The sequence below is a fragment of the Symphalangus syndactylus genome, chromosome 3, assembly GCF_028878055.3.
Source record: "Symphalangus syndactylus isolate Jambi chromosome 3, NHGRI_mSymSyn1-v2.1_pri, whole genome shotgun sequence".
In the NCBI taxonomy this organism is placed as follows: domain Eukaryota; kingdom Metazoa; phylum Chordata; class Mammalia; order Primates; family Hylobatidae; genus Symphalangus; species Symphalangus syndactylus.
The window spans coordinates 7509141-7533840 of NC_072425.2; the positions used below are offsets into that span (position 1 = coordinate 7509141).

Below are 24700 nucleotides of genomic sequence, written 5' to 3' on the forward strand. Positions count from 1 at the left end.
CCTGGGGCTGGCACGAGATCTGGAGCTACGGGGGTGTCCAGGGAGGTGGGCCCCACCCTGGACAGTGGTGGACGGCAGAGGCACCTGCCACGCCCTCTGCTCTGCTCACAGGAGCCATGGCAAGCAGCAACCCTCTTGCTCCCACCCCCACCCAGACACCCACATGCCTTGGGGGGCTGCTGTGGTCCAGAGTGGGGTGTCCGCAGAGCATCCCTCGTGGGTCCAGGGTGAGGTGTCGGCAGAGCATCCCTCGTGGGTCCGGGGTGAGGTGTCCACAGAGCATCCCTCGTGGGTCCGGGGTGAGGTGTCCACAGAGCATCCCTCGTGGGTCCGGGGTGAGGTGTCCACAGAGCATCCCTCGTGGGTCCGGGGTGAGGTGTCCACAGAGCATCCCTCGTGGGTCTGGGGTGAGGTGTCGGCAGAGCATCCCTCGTGGGTCCGGGGTGAGGCGTCGGCAGAGCATCCCTTGTGGGTCCGGGGTGAGGTGTCCACAGAGCATCCCGCGTGGGTCCGGGGTGAGGCGTCGGCAGAGCATCCCTTGTGGGTCCGGGGTGAGGTGTCCACAGAGCATCCCGCGTGGGTCCGGGGTGAGGCGTCGGCAGAGCATCCCTCGTGCAGGCTGGCATGGCCACGGGGACAGCTCCAATCACGCATTGGTTCGGATTCGGGGAATTCCCTCTGGCTCCCATGGGGCTTCTGGAAGGAATCGAGGGAAATCGTGGAAGTTCCTTCAGGCTGGGTGGGTCCCACTTTCCAAAGGCAACACGCAGGACAGCCTGCGTGTGCTTGGTGACGTCCAGCAAGGTCTGGGCAACAGAACCCCTGAGTGGGAACTGCCGCACCTCGGTGGAGATCCGTAGAGGAGGCTGGTGGGGGCACAAAAGCCCAACTCACCTCTCTCCCTCCTCTCCTGTCCCCAGTGGAGGACTGGGCTGAGCCACCTGCCCAGGGCTGCACTGTCCAAGCTTGCCATGCCCCACATCGACTGGCTTGAGCCTACTGGGCACCTGGGCATGGCCAGGCTGGGGGGAGTTGATGCTGCCTTTTACCCTCCACGCCAGGCGCCAGGGTCTCCGTGGGCGACACAGAAGCAGGGGGACTGTGGGCTGTGCTGGCTCTCGGCAGCTCCCGGTGGAGGGTATGGGCTGCTTCCAGAACGTTCCAGAGTTAGGGCCACGTCAATATTCTGCCTGGAGCAGCAGGTCGGGGCTGCTCCACCAAGCCCAGTTTTGTTTCCTGGGGTTTTTTGCGGGGGACGGAGTCTCACTCCATCACCCATGCTGGAGTGTAGTGATGTAATCTCAACTCACTGCAACCTCCACCTCCCAGGTTCAGGCAATTCTCCCACGTCAGGCTCCTGAGTAGCTGGGATTACAGGTGCCCACAACCACGGGCGGCTAATTTTTGTATTTGTAGTAGAGACAGGGTTTCACCATGTTGTTCAGGCTGGTCTTGAACTCCTGACCTCAGGTGATCCACCTGCCTCGGCCGCCCAAAGTGCTGGGATGACAGGCGTGAGTAATCCCAGCCTCCCAAGCCCAATTTTGGGGGAAGTTTTGGGACCCCCTCATGGAGGGAGATCCCCTCATGGAGGCCACTGTCAGGGTCCCTGCTGGCGCCTGGGCTGGGCACGGAGGGGCCCTGAGCTCAGCTCCACCCCATGGCCCTCAGGGGCACCCACCTGGCTGAGCAGAAACAGATGCAGGCCTGGGCTTCCTGCCACCGCCCTTCTGCCCCCACAGCCTCAGGCTGGGCCTGGCGGGGATTGAAGAAGGAAGGAAAGAGGGAAAGCTCTGACTCTGATCCGCAGCCGGTCAGGCACCTGAACACACAGGCCCCTGGACCTCCCACTGCCCCTGACCTGGGGGTGCAGTCTGACCCTCTGACCCCACTGCCCTGCGGGGACCGCGGCCTCTGCCTCAGGTGGCAAGGAAGTGTGCTTCAGGGGCCTCTCCTGCAGCCTTGGGCTCCAGGGGCGGCAGGAACCGCGTCCGCTGCCTCTCTTTGTCTGTGCTCAGGCCGGCAAGTGCTGTAAAGACCCCAGGATGTCCGGGATGCCTGGGGAGGCATGTTAATGAGCTGTTCAGAATCGGCTGCTGCATTTTCTTGAGAAAACAGGAAGTTGGGTAGCTGGGAGGAAACCCCTGCTGGATCCCTGGGCAGCCGGGTGCTGGGAGCGCCCCTGAGGACCCAGGCCAGGCATGGAGGGGCCGCCAAGCCCTGCGTGGAGAAGGGTGTCCAGGGTGTGAGGCAGAAGGGCGGACTTTGGCCTGGCTGAGTGGATGGGATGGGGGCGGCGGGGGCTGAACAGTGGGGGCCGCCCTGACCCACGTCCGCCCTGCCTCTTTGCTGGCTACTGGCATCTCCATGCTGCCGATGCCACTCTGCCACCCGCACCCTGCAACCCCCAGGCTGCCCCTGCTGTGGCAAGCAGGAGCGCCAGGCCCAGGGGTGCTGCCAGGTAGAGCAGGCCTGAGAGGGGCTAAGGCCAGAGCTGCACCCCCATTGGGGGCCAGCAAATGTCCAGGCTGGAGAGGGCAGCGCCAGCTGTCCAGGACCAAGGCAGTGAGGGAAGGAGCATCTGGGTCTGAGAGACTGCAAACAGCCAGCAGAGAATTCGACCTGGAGGGTACCCTGGGCCCTGGCTGCAGCCCCAGGCAGCGACCTGCCACCTCTGCCAGCCCCTCCATGTGGGGGCAGGACGTGGGGAAGGGGTGGGTGGGCTGCCTTCGCCCCACGGACTGCCTGGCCAGGGGCCTTGCGGACACATGCATCTCTCTGTGTGCATATCCCACAGATGCTGGGTGGTGCGTGGTGAGGAAGGAACCATGCATTCCTCGTGCCCGCCCCGGCCTGGGAGCAGAGCACATGCTGGCAGCCACACCAGAACCCAAACCCCCTGGTGCAGGGCAGGCAGGAGTGGGTGCTGGCCCGTGCAGAGCCCCACGTGTGTGGGCCACATGAGGCCTCAGGTGGGAGCCCAGGTGGGAGGGAGGCCTTTGTCGGGGCTGGGGACCCTGCTGAGCCCCAGCAGGATACCCTTGGGCAGGTGACAGAGAGCTGTTGGGAGAGGGCCCCCCATGGGCACAAGAGTCCCTCAGGACCAGTGCGATGGGGCCAGGAGGGCAAGAAAGGGGTCTCTGAGAAACGGAGATGTCTACATTTGAAGCCAGCCTTCCAGGTCACCAGGTAGGAGAATGGAGCTTGCTTTGTACAAGTGTCTCAGCCGGCTGGTGGCCCAATGCCCGCAGCCCAGGGTCCCACGTGCACACCTGCCTCCTTGGCTCTGGAGTCCCGAGAGGTGCTCAGGGCCTGGAGGGCCAGGGCCCCAAGCCACACGTCAGTGATAGCCATGTGCTCTAGAAAGTTCTTCCTAGGGCTGGGCAGGCTCAGGCCACGTTCCCACCACCCACTCCAGCAGCATTGCAGCCTCAGTGCTCCCAGCTGAACCCTGGGAGCTTGGCCTGAGCAGGCAGCTGGGAACACCACTGATTGGCCACCCCACACACTGGCTGCCCCATCCCTACCCCAGAGGTGAAGAGAGGCCCATCCTCAGGGCCAAAGAGGTGGGCACGGGCAAAACAATGGAGGCCGGGCCCAGGGACCATGCAGGCCCAGCTCCACGCAGCTGCAGACCCCAGCCCTGCTCCCGTGGCCACAGTGCAGGGCTGGGCTGGCTACGACCCATCTGGACACCAGAGGGCTGCTGGCCATCACCAGCCAGCAGAGAGCGGGACGCTCAGGCTGACGCAGCAGGAGAGATCGGCCCTCCGCCCTGGAGCTGCCCACGGGGCCTGGCTCTGGGCTTGGTCACAGGATCTGAGGCTCACAGCCTCCGCTGTCCCCTAGCTCCGGCCAGAGCTGGCCACCTCCCTGGAGAGCGCCTGCCGACGGGCTGAGTTTCCATTTTCTTCTTCCTTCTGCTATTTTGGTGCCGTTCCCGGAGGGAAAGCCCACTCAATGTGCAGGGTTCCCAGAGCAAGGCTGGGGTGTTCTCTGGGTGGTACGGTAGGCACACAGCAGGGAGTGAGCAACGGCGCTCGTGGCTGAGCCCAAAGCTGGGCCAGGGACCTGGCCAGGGGTCTGTGACCACCGCCGGACCCACCACTCACCAGGGACCCTGAGCAGTGGGACCCCTGGGCGCTGGGGTTGCTGGTGCTGGCTTTCTGGTAGCATCCGCCCACGTGTGCCCCTGAGCCAGGCAGGGAGGGTCTCCCCTCGAGCGAGGATGGCCCAGTGGCCCACCCACAGAAGCCACAGGGGCTGTGGGTCTCATGTAGAGGGCGGGGCCGTGCCCTCTGGGGCAGGGTGGGGGTGGGGAACATTCCCAGTGCCGTCTACCATGGGAAAATATTTTATCAAAGAAGCTCAAGCTTAAAAAAACCCTTACCATGAACCCCTGACATGGCCAGGCATACCATCTATTTTTACTGTCCCCAGTCCCCACCCCCCCAGCATGGTTGGGGAGCGGGCTGCAGCCCCCACGGGGACACGTCATGAAACAGTGGCGTCAGCCCCTTGGAAGCGGGCATCCCAGGAGGCTGTGGTGACCCTGCCTCCAAGGGCTCCCGGGCAGAGCTGGCCATTATGGGGGGGATGAGGGGGGTGCCGGCAGCCGGGGCCCAGCTCATGGGCGCCTGGGATGCCCTGCGGGGCTGGGCAGGGACCCTGGGGAGGGTGGTGGACCCCAGCCCAGCGGACAGGGGTCCAAGAGGGGGTTCTCGAGGAGGGGACAGAGTAGGCTCCAGGACAGCTGCCCCCGGCGTTCGCACCCGGCACCTGGAGCCTGCCGTGGACAGGGGCTTCAGAGCCCAGACCCAAGATCCAGCCTGGGGGCCCCCGCCCACTCCTGCCGTGGGCCTGGAGACCTCACATTCTCTGTGCTCAGTTGATGGACAGAGGGACAGACAGGAAGAGGTGCAGCGGTCACAGACCCCACCCCTCCCAGGCTCTGTCCGCCTCAGCCCAGACCCCATTCCCACGCTCGGCACCCCCATGTCACACAGGCACGCAGGGTACAGAAGGACCTCCTCCCTGCTCCCAAGGTGGCGGGAGGGGCCCAGCCCCAGAGCTCTGGAGGAAGACGGGCCCTCCAGCCAGGGCATGGAACTGCAGGGCAAGTTTCAGCAGCGGGTGGGCCTAGCACAACACCCAGGCTGGGGACAAAGAGGGGGTGATGGCACCTGAGGGGGCTTAGGGCAGCCCCCAGGGCTGACAGGAGGGTGGTGAGCCAGGGGTCCAGGTGGTTCCCCCAGGAGGCCACCCACACCACCTCCCCACAGCCTTCTGGGCTGGGGACCCTCCAGAAGGCCCCACTGCCCCCTCGTCCCCCCTTTCCTAGCAGCCTTCCAGAAAAGCTGTGGGTCTCAGCCAGAGCCCAGCCTGGGTTCCCACCAGGTGGCCCCTGGGGATGGAGGATCTGGACCCACCAGCCTGGGGACCACAGGTTCCTGAGGTAGTGCCTGAGGACCAGAGGGCCATGCAGCATGCTGAGGCCCACCGCCCCTCCTCAGGTGGCCCCGGGGCCTGGCTCCTGCAGCCCCACTCTCTACTCAGCCTGGATGGATGGGGTGGGCAGGCTGGCCTCGGGGTGCCAGGGGTGCACGCAGGAGGGACCGGCCATGGCCAGGTTCAAGGAAGGGAGTCCTGGGGAGCTCCTCAGGGTGACAAGGTAGGGTCTGTGTCAGGTCGCCACGTTTTGCCCACCCAACAGGAGAGGCCCCGGGTGGGCTGGCAGGTGCGCTCCTGGGGCTGCCTCCCCTGCCCGCAGCTGCAGAGGCAGGGCTGCCTCTCCTGAGCCTCAGCCTCCTCACAGGCCGGCTGGGGTCTCCTGACCCTTCCCTTCCCACCCCTCCAGGCCCGCCACGCTCAGAGAATGACCTGGGCCGCCCTGTCAGGCTGAGCAGGAGAGCTGCCCCCTGCACCCCTGTGCCTCATGACATGGGTTTGCTGAGGTGGGAAGAGGAGAAGGGGTCCCTGCCCAGCTCCCCACTCCTCTGAAGATCCCACAATGTGCCCCTCCCACATCGAGCTCCCCTGGAAGGACCAGAGCAAGGTGGGCTGAATGGGCCACTCCCCTTCCATCCAGGCAGGCCCATCACGCCCAGGCCCCTGTGCGGGGCGTGGCTCCCGGGCTCCAGCAGCCCACGCGGCTTCCACCGCGGCCTCCTCTTAGACTCAGCCCCCAGCGGCTCTGCCCTGCCCAGCCCGGGGCCCTCGTCCCACTCTGCTGTCGCCGGGTCCCTGCAGCCCAGAGCAGCCTCCGTCTCCCCCTGGCCTGCCAGGCCCCAGCTTAGATGTCGCTTCCTCCAGGAAGTCCCCCAGTCGATGGCGGGACCATCACCGCTCTTGGAGGGAGTACTCGGGGCCCTGTCTCCCGGGCACTGGGAGCTGCGAGGGTCGGCCCAGGGCTGCTTGGGGCGGGTTCAGGGCCTGCCACCTGCTGCCGGGACCGGCCCCATTGGTTGGAATGGGCACGCCCGGGGCGCGCGGGCTACCCCCCTCTGTGGGCGGGGAGCCCAGTCCCCCAGCGACCCCGCGGCCCCTGGGAAGGAGGGGTCTCGGCCCCCTACACACACCCCTGCGACCCTGGACGGGCGGGCGGGGTCCCCCAGGCCGGCGCGGGAAGGCCGCGGGCGGGCGGCCGTTTGCTTTTGAATCTCCGCCGGGCGCCCTGAGTGGCCGTTTCAAAGGCCGGCCGCGGGGGCGGGGGCCGTTCCCAGGCGCGCCCCGCCCTCCGCCGCCCCTCCTCCCACTTTCCCACGCGGCCCGGCCCGGCGGGTTCTCACGGCCGCCGCCCCTCCCCCGTCTGGGAAAGCCAGCGCGCCGCGCCCCGCGCCCCGCCGAGGCTGGGGGGGGCCGGGGGAGGGAACGAGAGCTGGGGGGCGAGGGGGGAGGGGAAGCTCTGGAGCCCCGGGGAGGGGGAGAAGGGGGACTCTCCTTGGGAGGCTCAGAGGCAGGAGGGGGCCACAGCGAGGGGGAGAGGGGAGCTGCCATCCCCTGGGATGGGGACGGTGTGGGGGCGCCCCGGAGCGCCTGGAGGGAGCCCGAGGCCCACGGCACCGTGTTGGGAGCCTGTGTGGCCCGGCTTCTGTTTGGTTTGACCCAAGGCAGGTGGGAGCGGCCCGGGTCTGGGCAAGGATTGGGGTCTAGGGCTCCTGACCCTGTTTGTATTCCTCCTGCCCGCCCAGGGCAGGCCGGGGGATCTGACAAACACAGGCGCTTGCTAACGAGAATTTCAGAAAACGATCATTTTTTCATATAAAAACGTGTCCTGCACTTTATCTGAAATTCACACTACGGGGCTTTGTGTCCTGCTGCCCCCCTCCCCCGGGGTGGGGGCTGACCATCCCATGTGAGTGGGAGACCCAGTGCCGGGGCCTCGGCCTCCTGCCCAGGCCCTGTGGCTCACCCCCAGCCTCCTGGACGGGGTCAACCGGGGGCCCCCAAGTCTGCTGGAACAGGGGCCACACCCTGAGGGGTGCCGGACACCCGGGGCTGGGGCCACAGGCTTCAGAGCTGCCAGCAGGTCAGGCCCACACGCGTGGTCTCTCGGGCGGTGGTGGTGGAGGTGCAGGCTGGGAGGAGATGGGCAAAGGCAGCCAAGCCCCAGGCCTGGACACCAAGGTTGGGGGGCACAGGGTGGGGCAGCCTTCCTTCAGGGCCCAGGCCTGAAAGCCCGGTCGGGGGGTGCCCAGGGAAAGGCTGAGACCCCTCACGGGAACCCGGTCTGGGGTGACCTGTGCAGAGGGGTGCTGGGCCAAGGAGGGCAAGGTGCCACATGGTAACCCACTGCCAGGCGCCAGCCCCCATTCTGCTAAGCAAGCTTGGGGGCAGCCCGGTGGGCCAGGCAGGGCTGGTGGCTCCGGGGGGCACATTCCAAGGCAGCTGCAGGAAGTGGAGACCCTGACACAGGCGGCCACATGTCCTCCGTGTCCACACCGTGACACAGGCAGTAACACGCTTCCTGGCTCACACCCTGACACCCACCCACATGCAGACGCCCCTGTCCCTGGTGCTTCTGAGAGACGTCTCTAGGCACACGAGGGGCTGGCTGTTGCGCACGTGTGCCCAGACCCGGCCTCCAGAGACTCACATGCCCTTTCACTCCTCTCCCACACTCAGGGCCCTGGCTTTTGGGGGCTCTGGGGTGAGGGCTGTGGGCCCAGTTGTCCTGACCCCCAGGGACCTTCTCGCCGCCAACACTGCCCGAGGCCCATCCCCCACACTGTCTGTGGAGACATTGTCCTGACCACACAAAGGGGACGGGGCAGTGGCTGGGTGGGGGAGGGGCTGGGGCTCGTGGGAACTACCCTTCTGGGGCCCTGGGGGCGGAGGGACAGGGGGCAAGGGGGCAGGAGCAAGGCCTCTCTGGGGCTGCCACCCTCAGTCACAGGCTCCAGACGTTCCCGGGGCATTAGAGCGGGGGTCACTGAGGGGGTGGCTGCCAGCTTGCTCCACGGGATAGACTGGGTTTTAAAAGCTTCCCAAAAGACGGCCGCTATCCCCAGCTGCACACACCTCCCCAGGGGCCTGGGGCTCGGCCTTCCGCCCAACCCAGCACTGTCTCCAGTGGAAAGTCAGTATCGGGACTGGCCAGGTTCTTTTGGCAAACTCGCAACTCCCTGCTCTCTGAAGAGGCTCACAGTGCCACAGCAGGGGACAGTGTCGGGTCACCTTTGGGGTGGGCAGCCCAGGGCTGCAAGGCACTCTGGGGACAGCGTGGGAAGGTGAGCTGTGGGCCAGACCCAGGCCTCGGAAGGCAGGTTGGCGCCTGATTGCTTCTTCCTGGGCCGCTGGCTCGCCCTGTCCAGCAAGGTGTCAGGCCCACACCCCAGGCCCCGCCATCTGTTGGGCAGCTGTAGGGGAGGTCAGAGTGCACGGGCCAGCCTGGGGGTCTCAGGACCCGCCCAGGGGCTTGCCAGGGACCAAATGGGCAACGTCCATCCTGGGACGGCACACTGGCGACCCCTGCCAGCATCCCTCTTCCCGACGTGAGGATCTCGGCACACAGCCCTTGCCGTGCAGAGGCCTGTCCAGGGAAGGTGCTGGGCACCCTCCCGCGTGGTGGGTGGTGGGACGGAGTGAGATTTTATCTTTGCTCTTTCATGCTTTGCCATTTTCCCAGTTTGCTCTAAATGAGCAGAAATGTCCTGTTGCTCTGGCGTGTGCTCCTGCAGCCCCATCGCCCTGGCTGGTGGCCTCAGGCCTTGACTCCTCCTGGACCTGCCTGCAGGGTTGGAAATCCCAGGTTGGCATCTCCTGCAGGAGTTCCACCCAGGCCGGGGCCCCAGCCCGACGGACCCCACCTCCCACACCCGCCATGGGGCCCAGAGGGAGGAGTGCAGGAGACAGGCCTGGGCTGAGGTTGCAACAAGCTTGCTCTTTGCTCAGAAGCAGGAGGCCCCAAAGAGGCTCCTCAGGCCCCTGCCACCCTCACAGTCCCACCCCACCTTCTTAGGGGGTCATGTCTAGTTGGGTTTGGGCACAGAGCAGAAACCCCTCAGGCCAGATCACCCGAGGGACCTGGGCTCATTCCCAGCCTGGTGGTGGGACCTGAGCTCCACTGGGCCAGGAGAGCAGGGGCTGTGGGAATCCCCAGGGTGGCCGGCATGCAGGAGGGGTGCTCAGGTCACCTCGGCCCGGGCCCAGCAGACACCTGGCCCAGGCTCCCAACCCAACAGGCCGCTGCCTGCTGCCCTACACCCCAGGACAAGGGTTCCCCACGTGCTCTGGCCCTGGCAGGTCCCAGGGCTCATGTCTCACCCTCCTCTTTCCCTCAAGCCCCCGACTTGTCAAGACCCAAGGCCTCAGGGGTGTGTGGGGTCCAAGGGTGTTGGGTGCAGGGGCTATGTGCAGCTGCGCAGCCCTGTCTGCCTGGGATCGCCCAGTCCTCCCTCACCACTCCTGTGCACCAGCCACCTATTGCTTGGGATGCATAGGCTGGCACACCCGCAGGCCTGCAGCCTGGGGCAGTGGGTGTGACCCCTGCACCCAAGTGGGCACCAGGTCAGGTGGGCACCAGGTCAGATGGGCACAGACACTGCTGGAGGCACATTCTGCAGCCCAGCTCTGGCACCTTCAGCTGTGGTCACTCCCTTGGTGGTGGCGGTGGGAACTGGGCCTACTCGTGGGTGTGGCTCCCAGCTTTGATGCTCAGAGCCCCCAAACACCCTGGGAACAGATACCTCAAGCCCTCCTAGCTGCCCACCCCACCCCTAACACATCTTGGCCTCTGCCTTGATCCTGAGTGCGCCTCCCTGGATGGCCAGCTCTGGGGCAGTGGCTGACCAGCTCTTTCCCTCACTCCTCCTTGGGCCTGGAGAGGAGAGGGCCCTGGAGGGTGGGTGTCCACTCAGACCCACTTGGCTGTGGGTCCATGGGCCCCAACATCCCTAGGACAGCCTGGCTGGTGGCCCGGCCCCCAGGAGGCAGCCACACGCCCACGGGCTCATGGCCCGGCCCGCACAGTCCCGGGCGGAAGTGGCCTGTGTCAGGGCTGGCACGGCGCTGTTGGCACCCAGTGGCTGAGGAGCGTGGGAACCAGGCACATGGGATCCTGGGCAGGTAGCTGGGAGCCTTCCCAGCCAGTCCTGCCCCCCATTCACCTGGGCCCTCCTACCCCGCCCTCCCAGTCAGGCTCTGGGGGTGGCGGCTGCCTGCCCTCAGGCTCTCAGACTGGTGGGGGTGGGGTGGAGGTGCCCAGGCACCCCGCTGTGCTGCTCTGGACCCACAGCCTTGGCCTCTGCTCAGGGTCCCCGTCAGGCCCCACTTGCCTCTGCCCAGACCCGACGGCACCCTGGAGTGGGTGTCTGTGCGTCCCACACTGATGGAGGCAGCGTGGGAACCCTGGCATGGGGTCCTGGCCCGCCGAGTGCCCTGTGACTGAGCAAGCCCTCAGAAGCCCCTTTTCTTCAAAATGGGAGGGCAGAGGCTCTCAGACCCCGAGTGCTGGGGGACGGGTCTCAGGGTATCAGGCAGGTGGTCTCAGGTGGACGATCACGGTCCAAAGGCGAGGTGTGCGCTGGGCCACCAGCCCCACTCACTCCCTCAGCCTGCGGCAGCCACCTGCCCAGGACAGTCGGTCCAGCAAGGGCTGCTGGCCCTGGAGTGGACAGATGGACAGGGAGGCCCTCACTGCCAGGCCCCCCTGTGGCTGGGGAGCCCAGGGCCAAGGGCGGGCACAGCAAGTGGACCCAGAACCGGCTTTTCCAGCCCTGGCCGGGGCAGGGCCTCCCAGGGCCTTGTAGGTGACAGCAAGGCCCACAGCGGGCAGCAGCCGTGGGAAAACCAGCACCAGTGGTTCCCGAGGGTGGGGCCAGGCCCTCACTGACGGCACCCGGTGACTCAGCACGAGCTGGCTGGCCCCGCCCAGGCGTGCGCACCTGGCCCAGGTCCTGGGAAGGCCCTAGACCCCATGTGGAGGATTTGGGGGCGTGGGGAGCCCATCCCGCCCTGCTGCAGTCTCACCACCCCTCCCACATCCACTGGCACTGTCCCTGCAGGTGGCCTGCACAGTGGAGAGTGGAGCTCTGTGGAGGGTGGGCCACCTGCTTGTTCTCAGCCCTTCCCAGCCAAATCTGCAGCCAGGGCTCTCCGCCTGCACACCTGCCCAGGAAGCCTGCTGGACCCAGATCTGGGCTGGGCCCAGAGGCCAGGGCACACAACCTGCCATCGTGGCACAAGGAGCTTCCCGGTGGGAGAGATGGGAGCTAGGGGAAGAGGAAGGGAGGGTCCTGTCTCCCTAGCCCAGCCTGGGCCTCCTAGCAGAAGAGCCCGACCTGTCCACCACCTCCAGCCCCAGGCCCCTGAACTGGTGGGGGCTGCAATGCTGGAGGCAGGTAGTGCAGCCTCTTAGTGTCGAAAGGCTCAGGGGAAGACAGCCTGTGGGGCAGGGCCGGTGCCCCCAACATGGCCACACCCGGAGGCTCCAGGGGCCTCGAGGCCACCTGCCTGCGGCAACCATGTCATCCGGGGCCCACTCAAAGCCCCTGCATGGGGAGGGGTCCTGGAATAGCCATGTGACCACGGATCTCAGCCTCCTCTTCCCTCATCCCCTGCACAGATGGCCTGGGAGCCCCACCTCCTCCCCAGGGTGCTCTGACATCAGAAGGGCTGTGATGGGAAGGCCACACCTCCACAGGACCTGCAGGTGCCTGCCTGGGACCTGGCTCTCAGTGGGCACCCAGCCCCCTCCTGGCGTTGCCCAGGGAGTCCTGGGTATCTGACTCATCTCTTTGTCCAGGAAGTGACCACTGGGAAGGCCGTGCACCCCGCTCGAAGTCAGGACTCGGGGTGTAAGCTGGTCCCAGCCTCCCGGCCTCCCTGCCCCCACCCCCAGCATCACCGTAAGCCTGGCGGGTTGATCATACTCAGAAACCACCCAGAGGGGCTGGGCGTGGCACACACCTGGAGTCCCAGCACTTTGGGAAACCCGGACGAAAGATCACTCGAGCCCAGGAGTTCAAGACCAGCCTGGGCAATATCGTGAGACCTCATCTCTATGAACAATACAAAAATCAGCTGAGTGTGATGGTGTGCTACTCAGGAGGCTGATGTGGGAGGCTCATTTGAGCCCCGGGGCTTCAGGCTGTAGTGAGCTGTGATTGCGCCACTACATTCCAGCCTGGGTGACAGTGAGACCGCATCTCAAAAAAAAAAAAAATAATAATAATAATGCAGCCACGGGGACCCGTTGTGTGCCCTGGACAAGGCACACAGTGGTGTTGCTCCAGCCCCCTCGCCACTTTCAGGACCACACCCGCCCCAGGGCAGTGGGAGGCACAGGTATCAGGGAAATGTGGATGCGGAAATGGACAGGTCAGGGGTTGGGGCAACTATGGGGCTGCCCACGCTGACCCTTTAAGGCTGGGCCCTGTGTCCAGCACCCCAGCCGAGGTGGCCCAGGGGGGACCCAGACCTGGTTCTGCCTTCGAGGGCTCTGGAATTGGAGAGGGCAGCTGGGCAGAGAGTCCCACAAGTTCTCAAAAAACAGAAGAGGCTTCCCAGGGCCCATGAGAAGCCAGCACAGTCAGGGAGGGCTTCCAGGAGGCGGTGTGGCCTGAACCCCACAGGACTATGCGTGGGGACAGGAGGGGACCCATTATCTGTCTCTGTGAAACCCCACGGCCAGACCCAGAGCTTCGAGGAGCGAGCACAGGGCTGGGGTAGGGGCACCCGGAGAAGCCCCGCCTGGGCCTCAGCACCCCCTCTGACCCCCCAGGCCTGTAACTGTGACCAGTACCTAAAGGTCTCGAGGGACATGATGAAGCAGCTCATGTGGCTCAGCGGCCACCAGGAGGGGCCCAGGAGCTCAGGTGAGTGTGTCAGGATCAGGCACTGGGTCTGTGGGGCCTGGGATGGGTCGACCTACTGAGGTAAGCCAGGGAGGGGGGCCTGGCCCGTCCAGCACTGAGCTTCCTCAGATAAGGGTGGCGGCCAGGTGACAACAGGTGGAAAAACCACAGCCAGGGTCAGGTGCCCAGATGGCCTCTGCTCCCTTCTGTGTGGTAGCAGACCAGAAAATCCGGACACCAGGGCCCTCGGCGACCCTCTGGAGTGGTGTGCACCTCCTTCTCTCTGCTGGGCCCAGGCACGCGGTGCACACACACACACGTGCACCCACACCTGCACACAGCGCTAGCTGACCCCAAATGTCCACCCTCCCCAGGGAAGGCCCAGCCCGTTTCCCTGCCTGGGAAACCAGAAAGAGGGCTTCTTTCTCCTCCTGTGGAGGGTGCAGGCCGCCCAAGGACTTTGCAGTTTTAGATCTGCACGGGGGCTGGAACTATGCTGCCCCGCCCCGCTGCCCTTAGAACTGCTGGCCCCCACCCTCGGGAGGGAGGCACCCCAGGGAGGGAGTGGAGGGTGCTGCTCCTGGTCATCCTCAGTCGGGGGCTGGCACGGGGGCTAAGGGAATGGAGGTGGATAGAAAGGGGTCAGTCCAGGCTGGGCGCGGTGGCTCATGCCTGTAATCTCAGCACTTTGGGAGGCCGAGGCGGGCGCATCACGAGATCAGGAGATCGAGACCATCCTGGCTAACATGGTGAAACCCCATCTCTACTAAAAACACAAAAAATTAGCCGGGCGTGGTGGCATGCGCCTGTAGTCCCAGCTACTCGGGAGGCTGAGGCAGGAGAATCGCTTGAACCTGGGAGGCAGAGGTTGCGGTGAGCCGAGATCACGCCACTGCACTCCAGCCTGGGGGACAGAGCGAGACTCCGTCTCAAAAAAAAAAAAAAAGGGTCAGTCCAAGTTCAGGGTGGGAGGACGGGGAGCGACCATCACCCAGGGTGGCCAGCAGAGCACACCCCCGAGAGCGAGGCTGGAGGTGGCCTCCAACCTCAGGTCCCCCCGCTCGCAAAGACACACTCAGACCAGAGCCCCAGGACGTGACCGCACACACCGCACCCCAGGGTGGTGGGCAACACCCAGATGGGCTGACGGGTGTCACCGGGACTGCAGGGTAAGAGCTGGGGCCAGCCAGGGAGGGGTGAGGCAGGGAGGCCAGATGAGGGTCATGGCCTCCTGGGCTCAGGGAGGAGCTGAGGCTGGGGTGGGGGCCTCGTGCATTCATCCCCGGCTGCAGCTGATCTGGAGCCATCTGTAGAGAAATGCTTGCTGAGCAAATTACGAGGGTCAACAGGAGCAGGGCAGACGCTTCTCCCACCTGCTGGCCAGTGTTCCCTCAGCTATCGTGCACTCAGCCCCGCAGTGACCCCTGGGTGGATACCGGCCCTGCCTGCCCTGGGCTCTCAATGGGGGCTCAGGGCCTCACAGGGCCAGCACGAGCCACTTCCCAGGGTCTCCAACAGACCCTGAGCCTGGCAGTCCCTGGGCCCTGCCCACCCGCCCGCCCTTGTGCTGGCTGATTTCGAAATTCACTCACTGGCAGTGGGCTTATCTGCTCATCGCCACAAATGGGCTGCCCCCGCCCCCGCCCGCCGGTTCTCAGGCCCCCAAGAGCCCTAATCAGCAGATCTCGCGCCTAGAACATGTTTCCCAGGGACCTTTGAGCCCCAAGACCTTTTCGAGGTGTGAGTTCTCAAGGGAGGGGACCAGGCCGGTACCACAGCTCCTTGGCCCCCTGCCCTCTGCCCGTCTTCGAAGGCTGGGGGGTGCGTGAAGAGGCTGCACCCCATGAGGTGGCTGTGCTCAGCCGCATGGCTGTGTCGTGGACCCTGGTGGCTGCCAAGCCCCCATCCCTAGGACAGCCCCGGACCAGTTCTCATCCTTAACTGACAGGTGACGAGGCCACCCAGAGCCAGGAGGTGCAGGAGCCAGGTGAGCCCCGGGACCGCCCACCAAGGACACAGCTGCTTCTCCGTGGCCGTGGCGCCCGGCTTTCCCCAGAATGGGGGACTTGGGTCCCAGCTGGGCAGAGGGGGCTCTGTGGGGCTCTTGTAGGCCCTAGGGCCCACAAGGTGAGGGGTGGGGTCCCTGGATAGGAGAAATGGGTACAGAGGAGGAAGTGGAGGAGGCAGAGTCAGCGGATAGGGAGCAGAAGAAGGAGCTGCTGAGGAGTGAGCATGGGCTCAGTGTGAGCCGCCAACTGGGCCACTCTGGGAGCAGCCTGGGGGCCGTGCCTGAAGGCTGAGGGCTCAGGGAGTCCACTTCTATCTGTCCAGGCCCAGCCCCAGAGGCAGCCCCTGGGGGCTGCACCTATGACCGCCCCTGCCGCTGGCTGCAGACGGCTGACCTGCGGGCGGAGACACCGGACGTGCTGGCTAACGGCACCCGGCTGCAGCTGGCAGGGGTCCCGGTGGGCGTGCTGAGGACACCCGGGCTGCGGTACTTCTACTGCTGCACGCGCTGTGGAAAGGTCTTCTGGGACGGCTCCCACCTGGGTCGTGTTGCCACCCACTTCCGAGATGTCCTGGAGAGCACCCCCAGCCACTGTGAGCTAAGCCCAGCCCCCAGCCCGGCCAGCAGCCCCTTCTGAGAACAGCCAGACAATAAACATGGGAAGTGCCCGACTGCTGGGCCCATGGCTGTGGACTTGCTCACGTGTTTCATGCTCGCCCACAAACCCCTCGTGGGCCCCTTTGTGCCAGCAAGCGCTGGGAACACCAAGGCAGGGCCTCAGCCCGAGCAGCTGTCGGGGGAAGACAGGGTTTCCAGATGGTCAGGATGCTGGGACCCCGAGCTGGGTGGGACCCATGAGGTCTCTCCATCACCCCCGTGAGGGCTGTGTGATCCCCATGGGAGAGCGGCAGCCACAGCCCCACTAGAGGCACCTGGGCAGCCGGCCATGGCCAGGGCTCTGCACACGTGGACGCCAACGTCTCCGTCCTCACAGCTGCCTGGACATAGCAGCTGCTGCCCCTGTCTGGGAGGAGGCTGAGGCCCAGGCGGCCACTGCTGCCCACCCTGAGGGTCTGAAGGTGCTCTGCCAGGTGGAGCAGGGAGGGCAGAGGGTCCCAGAGGTGGGACAGGAGGAGAAGCCTGGGGAGGGACCATCCCAGGAATGTACCCCCTCCCCTCACCCACATCCTTTTCCTCTGCTTCCTGCCTGGAGCGGAAATCAGCTCAGATTTGGCCGAGTAGGCGGGCGGAAGCCTCGGGCAGCAGGGGCCTGGGGGCTGGGGAGAGGCAGCCGCCTCTGCCCAGAGTAAGGAGCAGGCTTTGGGTGTGAAGGCCTTGGGCATCCCTGGACTGGCCCAGCCGGGACCTCCCTGTGGGTCCTGACCACACCAGGGCTGGCCACTGCCCTTGGGTACCCCTAAGGACTGCAGCCCAGCCCCTTCAGCCCCCAGCAACCCCAGCAGGGGTGTCATTTCACAGATAGGGAGGGTGAGGCTGAGACGGGGAGGGCCTGGCCTGTGTCAGAGCCAACTCTAGTTGTGACCTGCCCCCCTTGACCTGCTGGGCAGCTGCAGGGCCTGAGCCTGAGAGTCAGGTGGGGGCGTCACGGTGAGCAGAGCAGGACCCCAGGAGAGGGTCAGGGCCTTCTGGGACTGGAATCTGCTTCCGGAAGGGGAACCCCAGCTCCACATCCTGTTCTGGGGAGGCAGCCCCTGACCGTTCCTGCCTGGCAGGGTTTAAGAGGGAGTGGCTGAGGGCACCCACCCTCCACCCGGCCTGGCTGCATCCTGGAGACACCGCTCCCAACACAGGCCTGAGTGCTGCAGAGGGAGGCAGAGGGAGGCAGAGCGGTGCAGAGGCCGCAAAGAGACAGAAACCACACATCCTCCGTCCTGGCTGGCTCTGCCTCCGCCCGCCCTCACTTTCCGCCGTGGCCGTGCTGCGCCATATGTGTTTCCCGCCTCCACACGTCCCTCACTACCAAGCACAGGCTTGGCCTGGTTCTGCGGCGTCCATCCCAGGCCCAGGCCTTGGTGGGGGTGAGGCTCTCTGCCCAGTCCCCATCCTGGTCCAGGTGCTGGAAGCCCGCCTCGGTCACTGGGGGTCAGCACCCATCAGGCTGCTTCCTGGGCTGGGGACAGACACCAGGCTGACCGGGTGGCCAAGGCTGCCAGTGCCAGGCCATGCCTTGAGCAGCCATCCTGGCAGGCAGGAGCCACCGGTTGCAGGGATTGTCTGCGGCAGTTCCTGCCCGGGCGTCCTTCCTCCGCTGCGGCCTGTGCTGGCCCGGGCTGAGTGTTTGTTATTTGATCTCGATCCTCTCAGCCCTTCTACCAGGTGTCTGGGCTGCTGGGAAGAAACACTCTCCTCTTTCCCACGCTCCCGACACATTTTAATGAATTAGCTGGAAGCCCCGCCCCCACTGCCCGCCACCCTCCCTCCCCGCTTAGTGCCTTTAAGGTGGCCGCAGGCCTCGGCCCAGCTCTGGCCAGCTGCCCCTTCTGCGCTGTCCTCCCTAGGCCCTCCCAGGCAGGCCGGCCGCCCCGCACAGACCTCCCTCCCCATGTTGCCCACTGCTCTGAGCCTCCAGGGAAGGAAAGAAAGGGGGTGCCTGCAGAGAGAAGGGGCCCCACCATTGCCTTCTGGGGGCAGGTGGGTTACAGGCAGGGCACCCCCTGGGCCAGTATCCTCAGGACAGGCAGGGGAGGAAGGACAGGGCCCAGCTGCACAGTCGGAGCTGAGCCTGTTGCCGGGTCCCCTCCCAGACAGCAGAAGGCTCCAAGCAACACCAGCAAACACCAGGGGGTCCTCTCGAGCACAAGCATTGGGTGGCTGGAGGTGGACCCTGTGTCCCAGCATTTGGAACAGATGTCCACCTTTTGGATGTCCCTCAGCAAACATTCGGGAAGTGCTGACTCGGAGTTGTTGCCCCCCGGCCCCTCCCCTCTTCCCATCCTCAAATGGAGCAGCTTCAGGGCCGTGGGTGTGGCCAGGGGAGCTGCGAGCCACGGTGAAGGAGCAGGAGCGGGGGCTACTCAGCGAACTCCCTGTGGGCAGTGTGGTGTGGAGTCCCACAGATGAGCCTGGGTACCTGCCTTGGGCCACAGCCACACTGCAGTGGCAGGCCCCACCACCTCTGCCTGACCCCACTCTGGACCCCAGGCAGGGGGAAGGCTCCCGCCGTGCAGGGCCGCCACACCAGCCTCACTGTGCCTGCCGGGGCGCCCGCACCGCCCGGCCCTCGCCAGGGGCCGCCGCCGATTTCACGCCCGTGGCGGGGCCCCGCGTTCCCACACCGAGCTCACACAGGGCCCCTTTGTTTGCCGCCGCCACGGATGCCGACGGCACTTTCTCCCAGGCCCTGCTCCTGGCCCACAGCATAGCCAAATGCCTTCTCCAGGCCCGGCTTGAGCCCACCTGGGCTTCAGCCTGTTTGCAAACCACCCACCTTCCAGGGCAGGCCCTGTGCCTGCTGAGCACCAAGGGCTCTGCCCACCCCCCAGCCATACCCTCTGCCTCTTGCCAGTCTAGCTTGGCTGGGCCCTGGGCATATGCACAAAACTCATCAATGCCCAGGACAGAGCTCCTGCCCTCCTGACGGTGAGCTCAGAGCACCCTGCACACCCAGCCCTGGTCTGAGGTCCACAGACATAGCCAGCACCAGGGACCAGTGGGCAGGCCAGCGGCTCCCCCTCCTTAAGAGGCCAAAGGTGCCCAGCAGAGCACGGCAGGCCGGGCCATGCCATCCCTGCCCCAGGCCTGGGCTCCACAGTGCCCATCTCTGTTCTGGGGGCCTACTCTGGGACTCCACTGTGTCCTCACCTGCATATTGGGGAGCACTCTTCCACCCTCCGTGGCCCCCTTGAGAGCTCCTGGGAGAAGCAGTGAGGCCCAAGGGAGAGGGCTGAACAGAACCAGTGGGACCACGGCCCCAGGAAGACCAGAGCGAGCTCTGAGCTGTGCCTTTGAGGGACAGAGGTTCCCAGGCCACCAGGAGGACCCCAGGGCCTCAAGACCCTGCTCCAGTCAGCCAGGGTCGGTCCCGAAGGGGGCCTGCCCAGTTTTTCCTGCCAGTATGGGCACAGCATGGGGTGGGGACATGCCCCTGTGGGGAGCTGGATGTGGGGACATGGAGCTGCCTGGCATGGGGGTCTCCCCAGCCCGAGCTCAGAGCTGCCTGCGCGGAATTCCCGGCTTGGCTTCAGAAGGAATTCAAGCCCCAGCCTGCCTGGCCTCCTGCTCCGCGCCTGAGAATCACTCCTCCTTAATTTCCAACGCCCACAGCGAGCTGTAAATTGTAAAACTCTAATGAGGAAATGCGCTGTGCTTCCCCTGCTAGTGCCTCCCGGTCAATTGTTAGAGTGGTCAATAAAAATGGGTTTTACAGTTTGGAAGCCAGGCGTTTCAGAATTCCCTTCTGGCCCTGGCGCCACACCTAGCCCTGCTCACCTGGGCAGGACCCATGTGTTCCGCATGCTGGTGGGTGGGCAGCAAAGGGAGGCAGGCCGCGGTCCCGACCCTCCCGCTGCGCCCCGGCCCTGGGCTTCCTCCCGAGAGGACAGCGGAACCCCCTTCACCGCCAGGCGATGGAAGCCGCGGTGGCCGGCCGGAGGCCCCTCGCATCAGTACAGTTGGGGCACACATAGGCTGAGCCGGCGGCCATGAGGCTGCCCGCGCGCGGAAAGGACCCGCGTGGCTGAAGGCCCCACGTCAGGGCCTGGAGTTGCCATCCGCGTGGACGGCGAGCCCGGAGGCGCGGGCTGGCCGGGGTCGCCGCGCGCCTCTCCGCTCAGAGAGGTCTCTCCTTCGCCACAGGCCTGAGATGCCCGCGAACCCCCTGCCCGGGAGAGGCCGCCCTCGGGGCCACCTGGCGGTCGCGCTCGGGTACCGGGCAAGGCCTGGGTCTGGCTGCGCAGGGAGCTTGGAATTCCCCGGGTGGCCGGAGGGAGAAGGGGCGGGACGACCGCGAAGAGACGCGGAGCGCCCGGGGGGCGCGCGGACGGCGATGGCGACGGAGCTAGACCCCCCGGCGGCCACCTGGCCTCCCCCGCCCAGGCGCTGCCGGCGATCAGCGCCCCCTGCTGCGAAGCGCGCCGCCGCCAGGACCCGCCCCCAGACCCTTGCGCCCGGCACCGCCCACGCCCCGCCCCCACGTGGGCGCGGCCCAATCCCCGGGCCGCCGGCGCGCGCGTCACGGGCTGCCATTGTTATGCAAATATAAAGAAGGTAAAAGGCGCCCCGGCGCGGCGGGCGAGCTAGTGCTGCGGCGCGTGGGGAGGCGCCTTGGGGCCGCGTGGGGGCCGCAGCCGAACCGAGTAGGGACCGGGACCGCGCGGCGCCGCCGTCCCCGGCCGGGCCCGGCCCCCGCGAGCCGAGCGCGCGCCCCCGTCGCCCACCCGGGCGCGGCTGGATGCGGCGGGGTCCCCGCTGCGGCGACCCCCGGCCCCGAGCGCCCGGAGCGCCCGGAGGCGGCGTGAGGGGCCCGGGGACGCCGCGCCCTCCATGCGCCGAGGCGCGCCCCGAAACAGCCAGGGGCCCGCGCCGCAGCCGCCGCCCGCGCTGAGCCCCGGCCCGGCCCGCGGCCCGCGCCCGGCGGCAGCATGAGCCAGGCCGAGCTGTCCACCTGCTCCGCGCCGCAGACGCAGCGCATCTTCCAGGAGGCTGTGCGCAAGGGCAACACGCAGGAGCTGCAGTCGCTGCTGCAGAACATGACCAACTGCGAGTTCAACGTGAACTCGTTCGGGCCCGAGGGCCAGACGGCGCTGCACCAGTCGGTCATCGACGGTAACCTGGAGCTCGTGAAGCTGCTGGTCAAGTTCGGCGCCGACATCCGCCTGGCCAACCGCGACGGCTGGAGCGCGCTGCACATCGCCGCGTTCGGTGGTCACCAGGACATCGTGCTCTATCTCATCACCAAGGCCAAGTACGCGGCCAGCGGCCGGTGATGCCCGCTGGGACCCCGGACCCCGGCCCTGCGCCCGCGTCGTCTCTGCTGTACCTTCCCGCCAACTACCTCGGTGCGTGCCCTGCTCGCAGGCCCCGCCAAAAGGCCCGCGGCCACGGGAATACGGCGCGTGCGTCCCGGCCCCAGGGTCCGGCAGCCCCGCCGGCCGAGCGCCTCCCCGCGGCCTAGCCGGGCCCGGCCGGGCCGGAGCAGCTTCCCACGGCCCCCGCCCGCCCGACCGCCTCGCGGGTGGGGGCGGGGCGCGGGCTCCAGCCCCTTTTGAAATTTGAGTCTCGCAACCAGCAAATTCGGAATCCCGAGATACCGGATCCTCTGCGCAAAATGTTTTCTCCCGAAGGTGAAAGGCGGGCGGCGGGAGCCGAAGGCGGACTCGGAGCGCCCCGCCGCCGCCTGCAGGACCCGCCCGCAGGCCCGGGACGCGCCGATGCCGGCTGCCGCCGAGGTGCAGCCCCGAGGTCCGCGGTCTGCGCCGCTAGCGCGCGGCCGAGGAGACGCTCTGCTGTTCGCTGTTCCTGGTGTTCTAAACTATTTATCTTGTGTGTGTACATTTGTGGGTGGAGTTTGTGCGCCTGGTTTTTTTTGTTTGGAAAACACTGCGTGGTCAATGTGGTTATGGAGGGGAGTGATGCATTTTTTTCTAGTCTTAAAACTAAAAACTTGAGTCTACCATTTCTTGGTTGCACTGAAAATACCGCCCAGCCTGATGGTGTTCCCGTGCTGTCCCTCCCCCTTCCCTTCTCCCCGCGTCTACACCCCCCCGTCCTGTTTCCCCTCCCTCTTTCTCCCTCTTTCTCAAATCCGTGAGTTTTGGAAGCCCCAGGGCCTCTCCCCCCGCCCCTCCTGGATGAGGCCACCATCCCCCAAACCGGCTTGTTTTGCAGTTTCCCCAGGATCCTGGAAGCTCGCTGGCGCTCGAGGGTGGCGGGGACACGGGGTGGGGGGGGCGGGGGGTGAAGGTTCGTTACCTTTTCTAGTGCGTTCTATCACAGTTAACGGTTGCACACTTTTTTAAAAAAAGTAAATGGATTTGCCACAATTAAATGTCATAACATTTATGACAGAATATAAAATATTAACATATTTTAAGCCAAGTTTTAGGTGTATTTTTTGAATCTTGGTTATAAACCCAATTTTAAAGGGCGATGTATCCAGCGTTGTGAAGGCAACAGAGTGTACCCATATTTATATTTTTATAAAATACCTATAAGACTGTGAATCTCTTGTGCTAATGGCTGAGTGAATTGAAGGACCGTTTTGCCCCTTTTCAGCCTCCCAGAGCTTCGAGGACTCAATTCGAATCCGAAATCCTGCCGTGGGGGAGGGGTTGCGTCGAGACCTGGGCCGGGGGAGGTTCTCCTGCGTCACTTTCTGTCCTGAAAGGCGTCCTTCCTGGTTTCTGTGGCTCCAATTTTCTATGCAGCCCCACACCCCTTGTTGTTTTGATCCTGAGAAATAAAAGGGAGGCTGAATTATTCAAATTTAAATGAGGTTTCCCCTTCATGGAAGTGCTGCTGACCCTTCGTGCAGAAATGGGGAGCACTTGAGGACACAGGTGGGTGGAGGCCCTTTGTGCGTGGCTGGTCGTATTCGGGCAGCCCTCCGTCGCTTTTTATAAAACTTTGTGTGAGAAGAATATATTGATAATGTCAGTGAAACAGACATTGAAATGGAGGCACAGATTACTCCACAAGGAGTTCTGTATATTTTTTCTAGATGCAAATACCTTTTTAATTATGTTAATTAATGTTAAGACTTTCTAGGCTTATATCGAAGCTGTGTGTGGGTCACGGGGTGATCACTTCTAACTGGATAAAGTTTGTGCAGCACATTCCTGAGTGTACGATATTGACCTGTAGCCCAGCGTGAAAAATTTATAAATAAATTTTTCATTGATCTTTTTATATTAAAAAAAGTTTGTTGGTCCTTCTTGGCTTTGGCACAAGTTGCAGAACACCCTCTTTGGGGACAGGGGTCAGGCTGTGACATGGTTTGTGGGTGCTGGGTGCACTATGCTTGGCTTGTATTTGTCTGAAGACAGAGCCTGGTAAACTCGCTCCCAGCCCCACGCAACGGCCAAGCCCAACCCTGCTGCACACAGGACTCACGAGGACCCAGCACCTCCAGAGTGCCCAGAGCTGGTGTCACAGCCTCTGCTCTCCCCAGCAGAACAAGTGAGACCTCCGCCGGAGAGGAGAGTTCGGCCTGAAGCCCTGCCCACTCTGACCCACTAGGGGGTCATGCTGGAGGCTGCCTGCTGCACAGGAGGTGTATCTTGTAAATTGGGGGGAAATATCATAGCTGCTCACTCCTGGCAAGTGGAAAGTTCCCTGGAAGCACCCGGGAGCTCTGGAGGCCTGCACAGGCCTGGAGTCAAAACACCCCAAAGAGCACAGACCCTGAGTTAGACAAGCGTCGGGGCCAGGCACCCCCATTCACAAGAGAGGAGAGCAGAGCAGGATGGCTGTTGCCGGCACCTGATAGAAAGGGGCAGAGAGTCTTGGTCCACTCCTGAGATGCCCTGGGGGCCCTGTACGGGGCTGCAAGGGAGCACGCCCGCCCCCAGCAAGAGCAGCCAGCAGGGAGAACTTGGAGAAGGGCAAAGACCCGGAGTTACAAGGTAACGACTTTTCAAACCCCTCCGCCGAGTGTAAGGGGAATCTGCTTCCCTAAACGGTGTTCGCAGAAGGGCTGCCCTTCCCACAAACTTTCTCTGCCTTCCTACTCTGCACTGCCGCCCTGTTTACCCTTGGTTTTCCAGGCGTGTTTTCCGTCACGCATTTCCTATCCTGCAGAATTGGCCTGGGAGACAGGCCAGCTCCCTGAAGCAGGCTTTGGGAAATCTTGCCCTGGGCCAGCCCGGGGATGCCCAGCCATTGGAAAGGAGAGTGGCCACAAGAACCTGGACACGATTGGGGTGACCAGAGAATGAGGTCAGGCAGCCCCAGTGATGGCTATGCGGGACCACTCCACCCTTCCCCACCCAGGGTCTGAAAAACAAAGGTAACATTTGTTAGTGGCGTTAGCCTGCAGGTGGGTGGGGTCCCAGCCAATTGCTTGCCCCTGCAATATCCGGGAAGTTCTCCCACTGCAGAGAGGCCTGGCCTGGCACCAGGGGCCTCCCAGGCACATGGCTGCCACCCCAGGGTACTCTTTGCAGCTCCCTTAAATTCTCTCTTCTGAAAGATACATTTGACTGAGAAAGGCCTTGTGCTGCTTTTCTCTCCAGTAGGAACAAAAGGAAGCCTGCCCAGCAGCCCTGTGGGCAGCTGAGGAGAGGAGGGCTGAGAGAGTGGAGCCCTGGGGGGGGGGTCTGCTTCCTCCCCAGGTGCCGCTGTGTACACTGACCAGCCCGGATGGCTGGGGACAGCCTCGCTGACCTTTCTTGCCAGGCACAGCCCTAGGGGGCAGGTAGACACACTCTAAAACCAGGCA

At 64.7% G+C, this 24700-nt stretch overlaps 2 protein-coding genes across 10 annotated transcripts in view; both read left to right on the plus strand.

Moving 5' to 3' along the window:
• Positions 1-15988, plus strand: part of EXD3 (exonuclease 3'-5' domain containing 3) — a 113097-nt gene extending 97109 nt beyond the window's left edge. For 6 of the 9 annotated variants that reach the window (XM_055270181.2, XM_055270180.2, XM_055270183.2 and 3 more), the window contains 4 exons: positions 9128-9250; positions 13223-13316; positions 15244-15282; positions 15627-15988. In XM_055270181.2, the coding sequence (XP_055126156.1) occupies positions 9128-9250; positions 13223-13316; positions 15244-15282; positions 15627-15940 (570 nt within the window). In that variant the 3' untranslated portion in view covers positions 15941-15988. Of the gene's footprint in view, positions 1-9127; positions 9251-12064; positions 13317-15243; positions 15283-15626 lie in introns of those variants that run through there. The other 3 variants (XM_055270187.2, XM_055270189.2, XM_055270190.2) reach the window with 3 other exon arrangements.
• Positions 15989-20560: 4572 nt separating this feature from the next.
• On the plus strand, positions 20561-23180 carry NRARP (NOTCH regulated ankyrin repeat protein). Its single transcript, XM_055270206.1, has one exon. It carries the CDS (start codon positions 20904-20906, stop codon positions 21246-21248), a length of 345 nt encoding a protein of 114 aa, XP_055126181.1. The 5' UTR covers positions 20561-20903; the 3' UTR covers positions 21249-23180.
• Positions 23181-24700: the final 1520 nt, after the last annotated feature.

Coding starts and splice junctions, on each gene's coding strand:
- NRARP (XM_055270206.1), top strand. CDS start 20,904: ATGAGCCAGGCCGAGCTGTCCACCTGCTCCGCGCCGCAGACGCAGCGC.